General features: G+C 39.3%; 1 protein-coding gene across 1 annotated transcript in view; it reads right to left on the bottom strand.

The window, feature by feature from the left end:
- Window positions 1-22,669, bottom strand: part of MAP3K5 (mitogen-activated protein kinase kinase kinase 5) — a 2,923,819-nt gene that overhangs the window by 194,696 nt on the left and 2,706,454 nt on the right. Inside the window, exon 23 of the mRNA XM_044087116.1 lies at window positions 16,112-16,280. Coding sequence (XP_043943051.1) covers window positions 16,112-16,280 — 169 coding nt within the window. The remainder of the gene's footprint in view (window positions 1-16,111; window positions 16,281-22,669) is intronic.

The raw sequence follows: 22,669 nt of genomic DNA on the forward strand, positions 1-22,669 counted from the left end.
TAATCATTCTATACTGCCCAACTTCTAAACAAAGGTATGGCATCTAAGTCCAAGGAGGTCATTGTTCCACTGTATTCGGCATTCATCAGACCTATCATTGAGTACAGTGTCCCCTTTGGTATGTACCTAACCAGGCATATCCAACAATTGGAATTTCCACAGAGGTTCCTCACTAAAAGAAGACAGGGCATAAGTAATATGTCCTATGCAGAATACCTCAAGGCCCAATCCCTGTAATCTGTTCTTGTACAGGCTTTTGAGGGGAGATCTATGCCTGGCATACAGGGCATTGTCAGACCCCACTCTGATGGACCTCCTGCATGTCCACAAAACAATCAACACCAGAATTACTCATTCTGAAGACTTAAACCTTGCCTGTGATATAAATAGGACCTGCTGGAGAGACAGGTATGTATCCCAGTCTGTGGAACAGGCTCCTTATCCATGTGAAGCAGAGTTCCTCTCTAAACCAATTCAAGTGCAACTTGGACAATTGGATGGGAAACCAGAAATTCATCCCTGGTTTGGCACCTATGTCTCCTAATGGTCACAGGCAACCTGTAAATGGTTCATCTCCCAGGCCCATGCTTACACTTATCAAGGGTAGCAGAACTTGTCAGAGATTTGGGATGCATGGCTAGGTTTAAAAAGGCCCTTGTGGTCACTAGCCTAGTAAACACTTATGAACCTATTAGGGGTTACTGTCATTCATCAAGTCTCTACCCAAAGTTGTGCAGAAAAACATTAGGGGGTTACGCTGTTCCACAATCACCAGTTATGCAATTCAGATTATTATCATGGAATGCGTAAAGTCCTAGGTTTTACCTCTAGTAAGACATACTACTTTTAGTTTGACATAAGGTTTGAAAAGTACTTCTGCAAAATCACACAAGAAAATGGAACCTGGTTCCTTTAAACGGCAGAGAAACATAAGAGGCATGTTGTATACTGTATGTTGTATGTCATAAGTATACTGTGTGTTGCTTACTAAATGTACTATATACTTATATGTTGATGGAGCAGTGGTGTAGCGGTTAACGCTGTCATCTCACAGCAAGAGGTTTTCTGGTTCGATTCTTGGCTGGGGTGCCTTCTGTGTGGAGTCTGCATGTCCTCTCTGTGTTCGTGTGGGTTTCCTCCCACATGCCAAAGACATGTAGTAGGTGTCTTGGACACTCTGGCCCTAGATGTGAATGTGTGCATGAGTGGTGGTGCACCCACTGAGGAGTGTTGGGCATCAGACTAGCAATCCTGTAAAACCCGTACCTCCTACGGAAACAATGAGTGCTGAAGGGCACTCATTACCCAATGTGCTGAATGGACGGGAGTGAATCCAGGATATTTATATGTGCTGTGTATTTTAGTGTGGAGCTTTTCTCCCCAGGCCTCCACTGAAAAAGGGGTCACTATGGCTTAGTGGACCATCCCGGTAAACAAATGGAAATAAATAAATACATAAATGGATTGAGCTTTGTTGGATGCATCACTGTTTATACACTTACAGACTACAATTAGTAAAGAATTTATCACTACAGGGATTAATGTCTGTTCCGTCCAGAAGACACTGCAGCCTGTCTAGGACTCATTTCTAACTGCCAGCTTATTAATGTTGTCCAGACAAAAGAAACACAATGAGTAGTATGTAAAAGAATTAGAAGGCTATTTACAATAAACTATCTACACTGTTAAAGGCTAGTTACTTTAAGATGAGAAATACAGAACAAGAAAATGGTTTTATCATGTTTTTTCTTACCAACAAAGCAACTGCTTACAAATGGCTGGGTGAGGCAACAGACACTGGAGGAACCAGCACATGCATGTCCACACTGTCTTTTCATATGTAAACAGACAATAAAGCAGCCAATATGATCGTTTTATTGACATATGGCATGGAATATATTGTGGAGAACGGACTTGGGAAGTCTCCTGACCTGTGGTAGGATTGTCAGTCATTGTTATACTTCCTTCATTTAGGAAGAAAAGGAGAAGAGGAACAACGTTCAGGATGGAATGCCATTTAGGATGTATATGTGGGGTTATGACACTTCATCCAAGCCAGACATCTTTTCGCAAGACGAAATGACCTACATCATCAAAGGGAAACAAACTTCCAAATTACTTGCTCCTTGCAATTTAATTACCTGGATGACAACGTTCTCCTGATTTCACAGGTTCTTTATTTAACATGAAGATTATTGACCCAATTTGCAGTTACTGATGTAAAGCCATTGTTAAGCTCATATACTTGATATGGTTTATTCCCAGAGAACTGCAGCAAACACCCACAAAAAGGATCCAGTCATTCAGGTTTGTCAATACACCACTCTCAATTTCTGCTTCAGAGTTCAACCAGCTTCCACTTGTGGACAATATAAAGATCTCTTCCTCAAGGACAGTACACTTACATTAAATGAAATGAAAATGGACATTTAGACTGTGCAGATTACTTAAAAAGATGGTCCATGGATACTGTGGCCATCTGTAATGCAACAGTGACAGGACTTTGGACATCACTGTATTAGCTGCATATGCTTAATACCTTCAGAAGTCAGTTTCCCTGGTGGTTTGGTGAACTGAAAGAACAGAAAACTAAGGTTGGATGTTATAGTGGTGCTAACATGAAGAGCAAAATGAAATAAAAAAAGACTTGTTATAATGGTTTCACTTGAGAAATATTTAAGTCATCTTTTTTCTAGGTTAAAAGCAACAGGATCAGTTGCCTCACACATCTATTCTGGCTTACTGAATTTTACTACTGGTGTATATAGAACATTTTAAAGCATTTTCATCTCAGAAAAAAAGATGAGTTTGTTTCTTAACATGCTGAAAACAGTGTGTTCCCTGCTTTGGCTAGTATGCATCAAAGTGTTGCAGCTTATATAAAGGTCAGGACTCGGAAGGATTAGCACAAACTAGTTAACTAGTTCAATGGAGAAAACTTTGAGGCTGTGCTTGTCTCTCTGTAATGTGCAAATAAGTCCAAGTACCATCTACAGACTATAGTTCAATTCTATGTCTGATTTTCAATATTTCTGTGCATTTTTCAATACAAAATATTTCAATGTGTATTTTAAGTGGGATCTGGCAATGATCTTGATAAAAAAAAATAAGCTACACGACAGGTTACTGCAGTCAAAAAGATGGACTTTTTTAATTTCGGGTTAATAAAATACCTAATGAAAGTTTTCAAATGATACATTTAATGCTAACAGTTTATACAACTTAACAAAACCTAAATGATTCCTTTATGTCTCATGTTAGTATTGTCACGAAATGAAATACCGCTAGACCAGCTATCTGAAATTTTGTAAATTATATGTCATTTGTGAATATCAAGATTATTCAATTGCTTGTGTTACAACTGTTTTAAAACTGTGTGTCATATAAGATGGTTTGTACAGACGTGTGCTGCAGAGATATTTTGTAAAGTACTGAGCTAAAATGTAACCACAGCATGCCCTACTGGTAAAAGAACAGAAATATACATAAAATATATAAATTTGAACAGTTACAATAGTGTAACAATAGAAACTGGAATACAAGAGGTTAATTAAAAAAATAGCTGAAATTAAATTACTTTATAGCAGCAAGAGACAGGACGGGCTATATTAGGGAGCTCTCTGTGTTGTCTTGAAAGCAAAATAATTACTAAGCTTGAGATGTGGAAGTGTTTTATTGTTTTATGACTTCCAGAATCTGCCTTAGATCTAAGAAAAGGCCTGTCTATGTATTTTCACAGGTAGATGCTAAATGCTACCCAAGCTGCAGCAATGGAGGGTTTACCTGGGATAGAGTCATATGGCAAGAAATTATGTCATTCTGCAAGCTATACCAGCAGTAATATTTGAGAAATAAATTTAAGAACTCTCTGAGAGAGTGAGTATTCTGTATTTTGTCTTTGACCTGACAAGAAGATCCAGTCACCACACATCTGCCTTCCTCTGTAAGTAAGCCTAGGGAACAGTATAATTCTGTTATAGCAAAGCTTAATTTAGATGTTTTTTCTTTATTTACTTGAGACTGGCCTGCAACGTTGTTTTAAATATTTCCTGTGATTTTGAACTCTGATGTTACTGTGATTATATACGAAGTATTTTCTTGTTCTTTTATTTATTATTAAATATATTTAAACCTTTCACTGTGGCTATTTGTGAGACATATTTAAGTTCTGAGAGTATTTGCATATTTATTTGGTGACACTGTGTAGGTCACTCCTAATAGCCTTGCTTTTGGTCAAACTACCATTTGTATTAACAGTAACATTACACATTAAGATTAGACACCCTTTGTTTAGGGCCTTAAAGTAGCTGATAAAGAGTTGGCTGGTGGCAGTGATAACTACCTTATACTCTGGACAGGAGGCATAGTTGCAAACCTGTGCCAGCCTTTCCCAGGTATGTGTGTGTGTGTGTGTGTGTGTGTGTGTGTGTGTGTGTATAAATCAAACCTCAAAGTAGGTGTGTCTCAGCTACTTGGGCATGAACACAAAACACTGGTTGTACAGAGAGGGTGCTGGAGGTTTTGGCTTGGCCACTCAGGTGAGATCTCAATTCTATAGCTGTGCCAGTGGGGAGTCTTATTGGGGATCTGAAGAAAGAGGAAGAAACCAGCCCCGGACTGACCGTGGTCTCTGTTTTCTCTAAAGGGAAATTGCACTTGATGCAGAGAGCTGCATCTGGAAATACTGTGTGTGTACTTGTCAATCTCCCAATGTACGTCCCCCACTGGTGCTAGTAGTGAGGCGTGAGGGTGCTTGATTGCTGGTCCAGTGGTGGGAGTCACACAAATTATGAGGTTTTAGATCCAGAAATATAATGAAAACCTAAGGGGAAATCATGGCTAGAAGCTTAAGACTAAGCATCTTAAATTTTTGACCAATCAAAAATTTCTTTAACCTTGAAATAACTAAGAAATGTCTCCAACGTCCTGTCTTTTCTTGGAACCAAGAAAAGTCATAAATAAAACCCTGTTTCCCAATCTTTTGGAGGGACTTGTTTGATGGATCTTTGTGCCTTCAGAAGTCTTATTTGAGACTATGCCTCCCTGAGCTATCTTTTGTGAGCATGAGAATACCTAAAAGCCTTGAATGGGATGCAAACAGTAGCCTCTACCCTGTCCTTATAATTTGTACCACTCATTTGTCTTAGGTGATATTTGGCCACTGATCTAAGAGGAGGGAAAATTTAGCTCCCAGCTTTGTTGTGGGGTTGGGGTCTTAATGGGATAGCTACTCCCTGCTGCACCCCTGAGCATTAGGGTCAGGAAGGTCTGGATACCAGGTTAGGTTGCTACATTCTTTGTTGCCTTGATTGTCCTTCTCCTAGTCCTCCTGCTCCTTTGTCTTGTGTGTCTAGAAAGGACCAGGAGTTAGTACGAATGTTCCTACTAAACCTTGGAGGTTGTACCTTGAAGGAGTTCTTGGCAGTTTGCAGGGACTTAATCTTGTCCTCCCGTTTTTTTAAAATGCACACTGTGCTTTAGGTCCTTGTCTAAGAGTTTATCAAGGACTTTAGTTTTGACATAAGGCAAACACTGCTCTCTTAAGCAAGCATGTCTCTTGATAACAGAATCTGAAGCAGCAGTCTTACTAGATGCCTCCAAAACATCATAGCCAATGTAAGGAGTGTTTAGCAACTTAAGAGTAAGAGCTGCAGAGTTCCAACAACTCCTTCTGGAGAGCTTTATTCTCCACCCCCTCCAGCTTCTGTGTAATTTTGTCCAGGAGGGATTCCTGAAATGTTATCATAAGAAACTGGCAATTCAAGGCTCTCATACCCCAGTGTACCAGATGTGTGAAGTTTCTTGCCAAATCTGTCCAGGGTTCTCCCTTCTTTGCCAATAGGCAGTGGGTTTTTAGAAATCCCACCTTTGGCTCCTTTAGAATTTGAAAAACTACCTCAGGATCTACCACAGGATTTCTGAAGAGATGTTTGTGCATATCAAGGACACTGTAAAAACAGTCTGGTGCAGGGGGATGACAGTCACGTTTCCAAGATGAGTAACATCATGCACAACTTCTAAAACTGTTACCTCTTCTTCCTCATTCAAGTTTCCTGTTAGCACTAGACTTAAAAGATGCTTATCATCACTTCCTTATTCATCCAGACTTCAGACATTTCTTAAGGTTGTGTGTGCCTGGATCACATTATCAGTCCTCAGCCTTACACTTCAGGCTATCCACTGCACCAAGAGTGTTCATAAAGTATCTAGCTCCAATTATACTTCATTGCAGGCTATAGGGTATCCACGTATTTCTATATTTACATGACTTGCTTATCTTTGCAGAGACTTTTGCAAAGTGTCAGGAATCTGTCTTTTGGGTGAGAGATATCTTACTCAAGCTTGATTCTAATGGAACACTCAAAAGTCTTTCTTAACTCCATCAACAGGATTGTACTCCTGTGATGTCAACTAGACACCTCAGTTCAAAGAGCTTTTCTTACACAGGAAGAAACAATGCAATGCACAGTATTACAACGGATCAGGATTTATCATGCACTATCACAAATAATAAACTAAACATATCAGCACAAGCAGAAAAACTTAGAAAATACACAGATAAATATGAAGGAAAAGCACAAAATAAGCAATTTATTGATGACCCAAAAAGTTTTATAGAAAATTGTTAAACAAGGTAAAGGGAATTGAAAAACCCCCCAAACAACAGAAGAAATAGATACATTTTGGAAAAATATTTATGAAGATCCTGTGGAATATAACAAAATGCTAAATGCTTAGAAGAAGTAAAAGAAAGACTAAGAAGTTCAAATGTACAGGATATGAAATGGGATGAAGTAACAGCCAGAGAGATTGAAACAAAGTTAAGAAAAGCCTCTAATTGGAAAACAGCAGGCCCAGATGCAGTACCTAACTTCTGGCTAAAAGTATTAACATCTTTGCACAAAGATTTAGCCATGAGTAAGAACTATTTTTATGCGCACACCGAACAGACACCAGCCTGGCTAACAACAGGAAAAAACAATGATCCTACTTAAGAGTGAACCTGCAAGCTACCCTAAAAACTATAGACCAATAACTTGCTTCTGACGATGTATAAACTGTACATTGGAATTGATGCCGACATATTTTATAGTCATTTCAGATAAAAACTCAATTATGGCAATAGAACAAAAGAGTAATAAAAGAAAGTCATATGGAACAAAGGATTGTTTGTTGTTAAAGTCACAGAGAACTGTAAAAAGGGGAAGAAAAGTATGGCATGGATAGACTACAAAAAAGCACTGGACAGTATCCCACATTCATGGATAAAAGAGTGCTTAAAAAAATTTATAAAATACACCCTACACTAATAAACTATATCAGAGTGACCATGAACCAGTGGCAAACCACTTTGCAGTTAAGCCATGATAATGGACAAATTATTATTCCAGGGCTAAAAATCCAAGGGGTATATCCCAGGGTGACTTTCTGTCACTGTTGCTCTTTTGCCTTGCCCTTAACACATTAATCTGTCTGTTAAAACAGATTATGTCATGGCTATAATTTGGCTCACAGAAAGCAACAATGTGTAAAGACTTTATCTTCTCTATCTATGATTTAAAACTGCATAGCTCACAAGATGAGGAACTGAAAGCACAACTGCAAGTAGTCAAAACTTTTTCAAATGATATAAGAATGTCCTTTGGCATCCATAAATGTGCAAAAGCAACCTTTAAAGCAGGAAAGCTAGTGCACCATGAAAACATCAGTTTGGGACAAGACTGTGATATAAAAGAACTTGAGTAAGAGGGAGTGTATAAATATTTGGGAATTGATAAAGGGTCAACAATAAAACATGAACAAATGCAAATAAAACTCGGGAATATTTTAGATTTAAATTAATCCTATAAACAGCATTGACATCGAGGAACAAAGTTCAAGCTATAAATCATTTTGCTCTTCCTGTCCTAACTTACAGTTTTAGAGTGACTGACTGGCCCCAAAAGGTGTTGGATAGATTAGACAGGAAAACAAGAAGGATGCTTCATGCTCATCAAATGATGTATAAAAATCAATGCATAACAAAAGTATATAGTCCTTGTTCCGAAAGAGGTATGGGCCTATTACATTCACAGATCATGGGACTGCATAAATATCTGCTGACCTCACAAGAACCAAACACAATAAAAGTTTTGAAACATGAGGAGAATAAATCTAAGATGACTTCCATGCTTAATTTAGCAGAAGCATGTCGGCGTCAAGCGGGAATGGAAATCAAACCAGAAGTAGATAAAAATCAGGCAGCAAATTAATATGCCAAAAAAACAAAAGATAGAGTATAAGGTGAAGGATCCGGTGAGAATATAAGAAATGTAGAAAATGCATAAATATACTTGCAAGTATAGAAAACTCCTGGAACAACCTCATTTTGACCAGGATCAAAAGCAGGAATGGTTAAGGAGAGGCAAATTCAATCCAAAAGATGAAAGGTTAACATTGGAGGCCCAAGATAGTGGACTATGTACACATTAGTATACAAAGTCCTTTGAACAAGTGGGAGAAAGACAAATGTATGTTTTATAAAACATAATTCGAAACAGTTGCACACCTTGTTTCTGGTTGTGATATACTAATGGCAGAAGGACTGAAAGATATAATAATGTGCAAAAACACAATGCTGTCTTCATGAAAACGAAACCACCAGGAATAAGATGAAATATTTTATTCTTCTCTTCTGGTACCTAGGCCTTTTGCCTTCAAGGAATAATACTATAATGAAATCACATCCTTTTATGCTCCAGGTTACAAAGCACCAATTAACACATTAAGTACAATCATTAAATAATTAATAGACTAACTTCTAATCATTAAATTGTTATAACAAACAATCAAACCCACAAATAATGCCATCCTAAACTGAGCAAATATGATTAAATATTATCCTATGCAAAATTACAAAGTAATATTACAATCCAAATTCATGCCATTAGGAAAAAGTGTGTGAAAATTAGTAATCATTCTGCATTCAAGTTTAAGTTCCCTTTTGAAATTACCCACATTTGCTGAAGGTCTAGCTAATATACTAAAGAACAAATTACTGGGTGCACCATCATGTTTTGATACAAAGTGTGTAGCTACCAGACTTTCTAACCTATGCCGCCTGATGTCACCCAAGTGTTCCAAAATCCACACCTTGGCCCTCCTAGTTGTCTGACATATGTACCAGTGTGTACGACTACAACCACAACCAATGATATAAATCACACCACAAGAGTTACAATTATAAAGTTCCTTAGCTGTATACAATTTTACGTTGATTTTGCATCTATTCAAATTTCTCACCCGATTACATACTGAGCAATTCCCACATCCATAAGTTCCCACTGAGCCACCCATTGTAACTTTAGGAATTTTAAGATTTAATAATTCCTTCAAGTTACTGTACCTGCCATATGAGAATGTAATATGCTTGGGAAAAAGAAACCCAACAGACATCCTCACAAACAACATTCCACATCTGCTTAACAATCCCCTCCAAAACAGGAGAGAATTTAGAATACCTTGTAACAAAAAATAACCTTTCAGGATACTCTGAATGTTCAACATATTCAAAATGTTCACCCACTGTCATATGTAGTATCTTAGATTACAGCCACCATCCTGTGTCTGGTCCTGTGTAAAATGTTGTCTGTTTAATCCCGAGCTGACAAACTTTCATGAACCTCATCCAAATGTTTATTCCTAAGTTCCACTTCAGATATGTTGTTCAATATTCTTTTGAATTCCCCATATGGCAAGGATTCTATCAAATGGGGTTGATGAATGCTGTCTGCATGTAAAAAACAATTAGCAGTGGGCTTCCTGAAAGGTCTGTGTTGAACTCTAAAACTACTAACAACATAAAATTCAACGTCTAAGGAGGAAATACTATCCATTCTGATTTCCTAAGTGAATTTTAAACCATGGGGATTTTTATTAAGCTGCTCCAAAACATCAAAAACTTACTCTGTTCTCCCTTGCAGATGAAAATCAAATTGTATCTTCTATAATATATGACATTATTCACAAAATATTCATCCAACATCAAAAACTGCCTCTCAAATCCCCCATATATATTATAGCATGGGTGGGAGTGAAAGTCACTCCCATCGCTGTTCCCCTCTTTTTCTAAATAAAAGTTATCCTTCCATTTAAAATAATTATGAGTTAAACAAAACTCAAGAAGAACCAATAGGAAGGATGACCGTGGTCCCTCACCCAAAACTCTAGTTATGGCTTTCATACCCCACCTTTTTTCTCTGTTGGTGTACAATGCATTTACTTCCATCGTAGCCCAAAAATAATCCAATTTCCACTCTAAGTTAACTAAATCCTTACAAGCTTCTCCAGTGTTCTTAATATGGGAAGGAACCATACTCAAAAATATCTTAAGATGAAAATCCAAAAGAAGGTTAACATGTTCTAAAAATGAACCAACACTGGAAATGCTTGGTCTACCCTGGGGGTTGTGTTAAACGTTTATGGACTTTGGGTATGGCATATAAATGTGGGTCCCTAGGTTCTCTGGTAGCTAATTTTTTGACATTCTTAGGTTTCAAAAACCTAATCTCTCTCCACGTTCCAAAATCTCACTCAATTCCTCTACAAAGAACCTAACAGGGTTGTGGGATAATCTTTCATAAAAGTTTCCTTCTGACAGAATCTGCAGAACATTTCATCATATTGAACTCTGTCCATCACAACCCAATTACCTCCCTTGTCAGCAGGTTTAAAAACCATCCTGTCCAAACTATGACGCAACCCCTGTAATGCCATGCATTCATCATTACTAAGATTGAAGGACTTGAAATTCCTTAAGGAGGAACCAAATTTCCAGTCGACCATATTGTATACAGTATTTTCAAAAACATTAATAGCATTGAAGCACCGAGGAGGCATAAACTTACTATCCGTGGGCAACCAAAGGTCCATACCCAGTTAAAAAAAAAAAAAAAACATGGATTCATTGTTCACAGTGGTAACATCCTCATTCTTTAGACACTGAAAAAAACATATCAGTTTCATAAATAAATACTCAAGTTCAACAAATCATCTTCCCTAGCCATTTCCACATTATGCAATTCATTAACCTTTGAGCATAATAATGTGGCAGGACTGTTGCACTGGGGATTGTACAAACATTATAATATTGAAGTAGCTGAAACAGACTGTAAACATGAGCCACAAAGCATCATAGAAACTTATGAAGTCTACATCATATGGGATCACCCATTACCAACAGTTCAAAAGATAGATACGAGAAAACCAGATATAGTGATCCATGAAAAGAAGATAAAAGTAGCACTGATCATTGAAATTGCTACATCTAGTGACTACACTGTCTGGTGTAAAGAGACACAAAGTCATAAAATATCAGGATTTGCAGGCGTAAACGAGAGCAATGTGGAAGAAAGATACCCAGACAGTTACAACAGTAGTAGGAGCAACAGGTCTTATAAAAAAGAATCTACAATCATATTTAGATATGTTACTGATACATGTAACTCCATACAAACTGCAGGAGTCATTACTGGGCACATTGTGGGTGTGGTGAACAGCACTTCTGGCTGACATCAAAGACTGAAACTACTAATTTCATGAACTTTAATCATACTTTGACTTAGGAATGTGGTCCATTCCCATCATGGTATTAGAAACCCAAATGATTTGGAGAAATTAAAAAAAAAGAAGCAGCAGATCTTTATCTAGATCTATTTCTAAGGTTTTACACTTAAGACTTCAGTCACTGTGAGAATACCACAGGATTTTGGGTCTCTTGGCAGCTATGGTTCTTATGACATCCCAGGCAAGACTCCACATATAGTCATAGGTGATTACTAAGCTAATGGTGCAATAATTCCCAGGATCTTACATTATTATATCTTAATTACCCAGATATGGGATGGGGTAGTGGGTGGTGTCTGAAATCTCTTTCATCCCAACATCAATGCCCTTTGTCCTTTGAAATCCCATTGCTGAGGTTTGTTAGCAGATACATTTTTTGGTGGAGACAACAGATATCCTTAAATAAAGGTCTCCCTTTCTTCCTCTCTGCCCCAAAGCAGTCAGTCATCTCAGATGCTTCAGACTTTGCTTGGGAAGCAGTTTCAGGACGGATAAATGTGAAGGGGGTGTGGGACACCAAGGATAGATGCAAGCACATAATTATCTAGGGGATGCTTTCCCTGATCAAGGCACTCAACTCTCTGAACCACCTTCGGTACCTGGGACATCTTCAGGTGGTTATAGACAATAAACAGTCATGTGCTACATCAGCAAGAAAGAAGGAACCATGCCGTACCCCCTTTGCAGACTAGCCATGTTAGCTTTGGATATAGCTTCACAGCACAATCTTACTCTACAGGAATCCTACATTCCATCAGAGCAAAAGTGTGTGGGAGACGAGCTGAGCAGGACCAGGGGAGACCCTGACGAATACAAACTAGATCAGGGGGTCTTTCAAGATTTGATCCAACTGTGGGGAGTTCCTTGAGTAGACCTCTTTGCCTCCTTTCTGAACAATCAACTAGCAAGATTCTGTTCCAGGACTCCATCATGGAAAAAAAGGTGTGGAAGACAGATGCCTTTCCTCTTCCTAGGACAGGAATGTTCCTGTACAGCTTTCTACCCTTTCCACTAACAGCCAGGGTACTTCTGAAGATTCAGAAGGAATCCCAAAATCACAGTGGTGATTCTTTCTGGCCTGGGAAACTGTGATTCTCCCTTCTTTTGGAAATGGCCAAAGGCAAGTACCACAAGCTTCTTTACAGACTGGATTTACTCACAAGAACAGAGGTTGTAATACACCCCAACATCAATCAACTTCAACTGACTGCCTGGATGATAGCATCTTCATTCTTTTTAGATACCGGTTTACTGAGGATGCACAAGCAGGTACTAACGGAGTTAAGAAAGCCTGTTAATAGAAAATCATACATTAGCAAATAGAAAAGGTTTCCTAGTTGGTGCCAACAACATAATCAAGACATATTCAGGACTAGGTGTTGTCTGGTTTTGCAATATCTGTGTGAGTTATTATCATATGCCCTTTCTTATTCCTCTATAAAGGTTCATTTACTGGTTATTTCAGCATGTCTGCCCATGGGTCCCTCCTCTTTCAATGCAGTCTCATGTCAAAATATTCTTGAAATAAGAGGCCTCCAAGAAAAGTGATGGCCCCTCCTTTGGATCTTAATTTTGTGTTAGAGAAGCTAATGCTTACTCCATTTGAACCAACTAACCTGGTTGACTTGAGGTTCTTAACATGGAAAAACAGTTTTAATGATTGCTCTGATCTCTGCAAGAAAGGTATCTGAGTTGTCAGCTCATATCCTGAGTCAACCCTATTTCATTTTTCATATGGACAGGGTTTCTTTGAGAATTAATACTTCTTTTATACTTAAAGTGGTATCCAAGTTTACTTTAAGCTAAAGTATCCCTTTCCCCGATTTTCTTTACTGAACCTAAAAATGAGGGAGAAAGGATACTCCATACCTTACAAGTCCAAAAACAACTCAAGTACTATCTAGACAGAACTAAATCTTTCAAATTTTCAGATCAATTGCTCACTTCATGTGACGGTAAGAAGAAGAGACAATCTGAGTGAAAACAGACTACTTCCAAATGGTTGTGTAAGGCTTCTACCTTTTGTTATACTCACCATAACAATTCCAGTCATGGTCATGGCCCACTCTACCACATCCTTGGTTTCAGCTATGGTTTTTTGGAAAGGTTTGTACTCTGGAAGTATTCTAGAAGCTGCTACATGGTCCTCTGTACATACTTTTACAAAGCACTATAAGCTTGAATCCTCTAGGTGCAGGGGTTCCTGGACTCTTCTTCCACCTCATCATCTTCTTTCGGCTGTTCCCGTTAGGGGTCGCCACAGCGGATCATCTGTTTCCATTTCTTCCTGACCTCTGCATCTTGCTCTGTCACACCAACCACCTGCATGTCCTCTCTCACCACATCCATAAACCTTATCTTAGGCCTTTCTCTCTTCCTGTTACCTGGTAGCTTCATCCTTAGCATCTTTATCCCAATATACTCAGCATCCCTCCTCAGCACATGTCCAAACCAACGTAATCTTGCCTCTCTGGCTTTGTCTCCAAACCTTCCAACCTAGGCTGACCCTCTAATATACTTATTCCTAATCCTGTCCACCCTCGTCATACTCAGTGCAAATCTTAACATCTTTAACTCTGCCACATCCAGCTCTAACTCCTGCCTTTTTGTGAATGCCACTGTCTCCAACCCATATGGACTCCTCTTCCACCTCCCAAATGTAATTATGTACCCATACAGCCAAGACCACTGCAGCAGTGGTCAATACAATGAACATAGTATGGATGTGTAAGCAAAACTTTTCATAACAGTAGATGTTCGAATGATCACTGCTGCAGTAGCTGCTTCCTCAAGCTTCTTTTTTTGTTGTTTTTTTTATGCCAGGGCATGGACATTTATTTTTTAATAAATACAGTAGCTCCATTCTACACACGATCGTGGTGAGTTTTATTATTTTTAGTGTTTATGCTGTCTTTGACAGTTTAGCTTCGGCTTTTATCACAAAACTTTGAGGCTTCTATCATGGTCCTTATGCTAAAGAGACTCATTCAAATGAATACTGCTGAATCATACATTTAACTCATCATGCAATGAGCCAACACCTCGCTAAGAAGCCCAGCCAGCTTCATGAATTCATATGAGCACCTGCAAAGATCAGTGAGCATTCTTGGATGGCTCAATTACTGCAGCAGGGATGTGGGGGAATGTATAGCAGTTATTCAGCCTGTAGAGATGCTAGAGAGCAAAAATGTTAAAAATGTAGGCACTGTATCCCCTGACCAGGGTTTTCAGAACATTGCTCAAACTCGAACAGCATGATGGTACACCATGTTATTTGCAGAATATGTAACGGTACATTGACTGGTGGCTGCCTGAAGATTCAGGTCATCTGTCAACACGGACATTCATGATTGTAAGAGGGGTACAGTATTTAACTGTATTGTGTTTTGGTGAATGGTCATGGCTTACAAGGGCACTGATGGTAGCATATTTCAAGGAGATGCTCTAAATAAAGCAAGATCTTGCTTCACCTGCTCTGTAGGGGCCACCAGCTGTACCTCACTGAGGACTCTTATGAAGGTCCTCAGTATAAAGGGGATGCCTGGCAATTGTCCCACACAAAAGATTACATTTCGTTCTACTCCTACGCTTTCCTTCACTGTGTATGATCCTCTGATTTCTCTACCCCCATTTCTACTTTTCTATACACCCACTTCTTCCCCATTTAAAGTAATAACATCAGATATAAATACTTCAGGGGACCATTTACTGTGGCTTCCAAACTTTCTCACAACATCACTATGAAGCATGTTCACGTGCTTAGGTGTGTACATACTACTTATTTCCATTTGCCTTTGTGGTATTCCAGTTGCAGTTAAAGGAAATCCTCTCTCACTGCTGAGCCTCTCATTTCTGCAAGCAAGTTTTTTAAATAATAGCAGTTTAGGCCATGAGATTTCTGTCACTTAATTAGTAATTACCTTCCTTAGTGAGATCACAGAAGGCATGTTTCTGAATCCCAGGAAGAGGCAAGCACACATGTAGCTAAAATACATTAAAAAAGATAACTATTCTCTATTTTAACATTTGTGACAATACTATATTCTTAATCAGAACCAAAAACAAAGTAAAATTTCAGTTTCCTTTCCTTGAATATTTCTACATATACAACTTGTAATGAATAAGAAAACAAATGTATGTGGAAAGACTCGAGAAAAAAATTACATAAGCTCACAGCCCAGTCATAAAAATGTGTTTATAACATTCTGATAGCTTCAGTTCATTATCTAGTATAACAAATTTCTTTCTTTCTTACTGTGACTTGTCATCTAAATGACCTTACTTTGGCAATGATATGGCACACCTACTTTTAAGCATATCACTTATAAGTGGCATTTTTAATAACAATCATTCCAGGTACTGTCATTTTAATCTGGTATATGTCACTGTACAAATATATTTGTCGGCAGTTAATCAAATAGAGGTCTTCAGAAACCACATTTTATTTCAGTGAATGCATCCATCTGGCTGGCAAACAAAATGCTTCTTTGGTTGAATTATACTATACCTGGGCCAAAACCTCCAGCAAATTCCTTGCCACTTTGTCCTGATCTTCAGTTAGTATCTTGTGCAGGGTTGCCCTTCGTTCACTGTCCTTCTTCAACATAAAGAACCCTGAATCCTTTTCATCAGGTGAAGGGGGTGCACTATGATCCTCAAAATTTTCATCTGGTATGCTGGCAAAAGTCACACAATAAAACAGTGAACTAAAAGCATGCTTCCACACATCAAATAAAAATGTTACCATTTTTTTTTAAGTCACACTTTCTTAAATTCAGCATTTTCTCTTTAAGCCATTCTACTTCCTTAGACCACTGTTGCATCATGTTTATATGACCGTAGTTACTACTGTGGTTGAGACAACTCACAGAGTACAGTTTTGTAAGTTACTCACCATAATAATACACATTTTAAATTATTCCATTCTTTCATGCACATTGTTACATATGAGCAAAACCCTGCCCTACTGGGATAAAGGATTAGCTCAGATTTCTACTAGCAGTTAAAAATAACCTTCATGTAAGCTACATTTTCTAGCTTGAGATTCTCATTAACGCCGGGGGGGGTAAGACCAAACCTAGTACTTAAGAGCCATAGTCCCAAGATCATGCTACATCATCTTGTAAACCCAAAAAAAGCAACACATGGATCTTCCCTCTTCAAGGTCCAGATTACAGACCTCATTAGTCAGTCTCTGCCACTAACAACAACCCCAGCTTCTAGTGGTAATTCAGGAAGTACCTCCTTCACAGTGCAGCATAATCCATGCATTTTTTCCTTTGTCATAATTCACATTAATATCAGGATAATGCCTTACTCACATGTTGTACATCTAAACTATAATACTAATCAGATGCATTGTTTGCACTGTCATTTCCATTTTAGCCCTTGATCTGTATGTTAATAACAGGTTGCATGATATTCTTGTCATCCATATAATAAGCATATTGCTATTTTGTGGCACTAGGACACCACAGAGTATAATTTTATATAATGTTAGCACACCCCATCCACATCACCCACTAAACATAAAGTCTTCCTATATACTGAAAAACATACAATTAAATATAATACAGTAAAAAAGACTAACAAATAACTGACTGAAGTGCACACAAAATAAGCATGCATAATTAAAAAGTAAAAATATAGGTATGAACAAAATGTATTTATATTTGTTTACCAGTGCACTGATGAATACTGACCAGTTTCAGACTTGGCCTGGATAAACTGAGAACATACTCAAAACTCCGGCAAGATCCCTGACAGTAGTTGCTAACCAGGACATCTTGTCCTCCCCACCAAAGGTTACTGGCTCTATTATCAGCTTTCATCACATGGCCATCTGTTTCTGATGAAGAGTAGGGAAACAAAAAGTTTTCATCATTTCTGGATTTTTCCAGTTGTGATCACGTGATGATTGATAAACCCCATACAAAACTCATTTTGCATAATTTTTGTCCTTTTCCGGTTGGGATCACATGATGATTAATAAACCCCTACAAAACTCAAACTGGAAATTGATTCTTTAAAATCCTGTGAGAGCCACAGAAGAGATGATGGGGGTGGGGGGTGGGGTGGGGGGTATTCAGAAATACATAACACACTGTGCAATCTTGTTTCTAGCAGGATTTCTTACTGCACTAGAAACTAGTGCAACTTTTAGAGGCAAGAAAGCTCTGACATGCAGTGCTGCATTGATCTCCCTGGAGAAAGCCATACAATATATATGTGTGCATATTAATAGATGCTTGTGCAACAGCACTGCATGATTAGTTAGGGAGAGCACTACAATTGTTACTTCTAACTGTGCTGTATTCAATTCAGAGATTTGTTTCTAACTTCAGAATATCTGCCTAAATACTTCATCCTTATATTTTCAGGGTTTACTTATTAGCTTCCCCTGAAGTGTTTGGCAGTGCCCTGTAAAGACAGAAACACCTTGAATGACATTTTTCATGTAAAAGCACAATTGAAATTTCACCATTAACTAGTTGCACACAGGATAACTAGTTTGCAGTGACAAGCACTGTCCCCAGAGTTGCAAACCAGATACTCTTGACATTGCTTTATATTCTCACTCCAACTGTCTAATTAATACAAAAGGATCTGTTGCCATGGAAATGGACTTTTCCACTATCTCCACTACCAGCTTGGTGGATATGGGCATCCTGAGGTAATGTAGAAATTGCCTCATGTTGACTGACAACCAGTTAATTCTCAAATAAACTGATATGGTATGAGAGAGATGTATTTACACAATATTACCATGGTGGTGCAGCGGTAGCGTTGTTGCTTCACAGCAAGAGGTTCTCCCGTTCGATTCTCGGCTTGGGTTGGGAGTGCCTTCTGTGTGGAGTCTGCATGTCCTCCCCGCGGTCGAGTGGGTGTTCGAAAGACATGCGTTGAATGGGTATGCCTTCATTGAAGGTTGGGCATCAGGCTGGCAACTCGACACCATAAAAAAAACTGACAATCATTAGCGGACTGGAGTTCCGCTGTGGCGACCCCTAACCGGGAAAAGCCGAAAGACAAACAAACCAGAGGCAAAGCTCTCGCATAGATGTACTCCTAATGTCAATAAGGTTGTCAGTAGTACAAACGATGCAACATCACCCACAATTCAAAGCAGCCATATAGACCCATATATGCTGAGGCATTTAAATGTAACCTTCCTAAACCCCAAGGACCTCCTGGATGAAATAAACAACAAATACTATCAGCAGCCCCAAATGCATGCTTTCAAAACACCCCTCACATCAACACATACAGCCACATCTCATGGAGCTTCTACTTCTAACCCCATAAAGCAAGCCAACACACAATCCAACATTCTGGTCAATGGAGACTCCATCAGGAGACACACTGATGCCCCTTTCACCAGGCTGAGTAAGGAGAAAGTCACATTCAGTTGATTATCAGGGGCTAGGATCTGCCACATTATGCATGCACACAGATCATTAGACCACAAGTACCAGCATGAATCAGTCATACTCCATGTGGGGGTAAATGACCTGAGACATACCTCCCTAGACTATACGAAGAGAGACATCATGGAGCTCTCAGAATGTGTGCCCCAGGCTGGTATGAGCCTAGCACCCGGAAGCATTTTACCTTTTCCAAGGATGATGCCACAATATGAACAAAAGATGACAGACTTCAATAAATGGCTTAGTTTCTGGTGTCATTCGAAAGGGGAGCAATATTTGTCGGCATGGAAGTAGATGGTTACCAGACCTAGCTGCTTGCCAGGGATGGTCTGCACCTCTCCCCTGTAGGCTTTTAGATATTAGCTAAAACATTGTCTTCCCATAGTGCCTTTTTTAGGCAATGCCACACTGAAAAGTACTTCCGACATAGCAAATCAAAACCAAGAAAATCTAAAGGTATTACTGCTCAGTGTTAGGAGTCTAAACAAATAATTCCACTCCCTAGAAGCTGTCTTTACCCTAGAGAATGTTGGTGTCTGTGCGGTCAGTGAGACATGGTTTAAAGCCATGGACAGCACCCCAGCTGTGCAAGGTTACAGTGCCTTCTACGCATTTAGAGCAGCTACTACACAGACAGTGTCTCGATTTATATCAAAAATAAATATACCTCAAGGCTGGTCAAACAGGACAATGCACTTGAGCTGCTCCATGTTCAAATCACCATAAGCAAAATCCAATACCACTTCCTTGCAAGCTATAGGTCCCCCTCTATGACCCAATAAACCCATATCATGTATTTAAACTTACTGAAAACATTCATCATCTGACCTAATACCATATTTGTGGGCAACTTGGTAATTACTCCATTATTGAACTGGGAATCCTATACAACACCAAACGTACATGCACAGAGACTCCTGGATTTTGTACACACAAACTCATTGGACCAGACTGTCAATACATCAACCAGGGGTGCAACCATGCTGTATATGGTCCTCACTAATACGAGAGAGTGCTGTACACCCCCTAGTGTAATGTCTTCCCTGGTAAGATCAGACCACAAAATGGTCTCCTTTGAAGTGGAAATAAAACCTGGATGCCAGACTAAACCTGGAATATTCAGAAACTACTCTAAGGCTAACTTCTTGCTATTAAGTGATAATCTGGCAAAATTTCAAGCCTCTATAAACCATGAGAACACTGCTGCCTATACATAATTGTTCACAGAAACCTCATAAAATAATGTTAATAGCCGCATAGAGGCAGCTGTATCCACCAGGAAGTAGTACAGAACTAACTCAAAAAATAAGCCACCCTGGTGGAATCACAAAATCAATAGATTGTATAATAGAGAAATCATGTCAAATATTAGGAGGTGCAGCACCCAGTAGGACAAAAACACTCTCATTAAATTAAACAATTCAGAGGAAAAATAAAAACTACCAAAGCCAGATTTGAGGTAAATTTGGCTTCCCAGGCCTAGGACAACCACAAGGCATCCTTTAGTTAAGTCCGCAACCTCAAAGGCAATACACAACTGTGTGCAGAGCTCATTGTAAATGGAGCCTTCTATACTGAGCCTGAAGATATAATAAACTTCCTGTCCAATAAATTCAGCTCTAACTTTACCCCTTCTCTCCTCTGTCAATCTTCCTTCACGAAATACCATCAAATACAACTCGCCCTGCTATCACTAAGGAACAGATCCTTAATGCTCTCTCTACGACCAAGAACACTGCATCAATGGACCCAGGCAATATCCCATGATACCTTCTAAATAGCATGAAATGTGATCTATCAGGCCCTCTGGAATTGCTATTTAACTGCAGCCTCCAAACAAGCTTCATGTCTCATAAATGGAGAAGAGTAACAGTCATCCCTTTGCACAAAGGTGGGCCATCTACAAACCCATAAGTTTCACTGATCTTACATGCAAAGCCATGGAAAGAATTATCATGGAAATGATCAATAATGATACAGTAAAACCTCCAGACACTGGACCCAACCCAGTTTGGTTTCATAAAGGCCAGATCATGCCTACTCAACTTGGTGGACTTCTTTGTGAAATTCACCAAAGCAATGGATGAGGGCAAAATGGTTCACACTGGCTATCTTGACCTGACCAAGGTATATGACAATACCCCACTCAGGCACTGTTGACAAACCCAAGAGGTTAGGTACAAACCCATATGTCACCCGGTGGACAGCCAACTGCCTCACAGACAGGACCCAGGAAGTTAGAACTGGGGAGCCCACCTCTGCAAACAGGCCAGTCACAAGTGGTATCCCTCAGGGATCAGTCCTTGGATGGCTCCTTTTTGACATTTACATCTCTAAAGTCAAGGCCAATGTCAATGATTTCTGGCTGACTAAATTTGGAGATGTTTGCAAATTAGAAGCTGTCACTGAATCTCACACTGACACAAATGTTCTTCAGGAAGGGCTGACACAGACACATAACTGGTGTCAGAGCCATGGACTAAAATTAAATGCCAAGAAATGCATAATAGTATCCTTCACAAAGTCATCCACCCCTGGTAACTATCAAACTGACAACTCACCCCTTAGAGGTGATCCAGTAGTCAGGGACTTAGTAACACACACAGACAGTAATCTAGCCTTTGGCCATCATGTGACTACAGTAGGGAGGAACTCATTCTATTTTGCGCAACTTCTAAACAAAGGTATGGCATCTAGGTCCAAGGAAGTCATTGTTCCACTGTATTTGGCATTCATCAGACCTAACATTGAGTACACTGCCCCTTTTATATGTACCTAACCAGGTGTATCCAACAACTGAAAGGTCAACAGACGTTCCTCACTAAAAGAATACGGGGCATAAGTAAAATGTTCTATGCAGACTACCTCAAGGCCCTATCCCTGTATTCCATATCCTACAGGCTGTTGAATGGAGATCTATGCCTGGCATACAGGCCATTGTCAGACCCCACTATAGTGGACCTCCTGCACATCCAGAAAACAAACAGCACCAGAATTATCCATTCTAAAAACTTAAACCTTGCCTGTGATATAAATATGACCTGCTGGAGAGACAGGTATGAATCCCAGACACTACCCAGTCTCTGAGACAGGCTCCCCACTCATGTGAATCATAGTTCCTCCCTAATCCAATTCAACTGTAACTTGGACAAATGAATGGGGAACAGGAAATTCATCCCTGGTTTGTCTCTAATTGCCATAGGCAGTCTGTAAATGTTTCACCTCCCAAGCCCATGCTTTCACTTATCAAAGGTACCAGAACTTGTCAGAGATTTGGGATGCATGGCTAGGCATAAAAAGGCCCTAGTGGGCATTAGCCTAGTAAACACCTATGAGCCTATGCTTATGAGCTGCTAAAGAACTTTTGGTCTGTTCGGCCTACACATGACTCTGATTTACTTTTTATCACTGTACTACTACTACAGCTCACCAGTAAAACCCTAATAGCAGTGCTACAATCTTCTTCTTTCGGCTTTTCCCGGTTAGGGGTCGCCACAGCGGATCACCTGTCTGCTCATGACTGGCAGTGGAGTTTTACAGTGTCGAGTTGCGAGCCCGGCGCTCAACCTTCCACAGAAGGCACACATACACACGCACTCACACTAGGGCCAATTTAGAGTGTTCAATCCACCTGCAGC

This window comes from Protopterus annectens, chromosome 1.part1 (genome assembly GCF_019279795.1).
Source record: "Protopterus annectens isolate FY-2018-M chromosome 1.part1, PAN1.0, whole genome shotgun sequence".
Classification (NCBI taxonomy): domain Eukaryota; kingdom Metazoa; phylum Chordata; order Ceratodontiformes; family Protopteridae; genus Protopterus; species Protopterus annectens.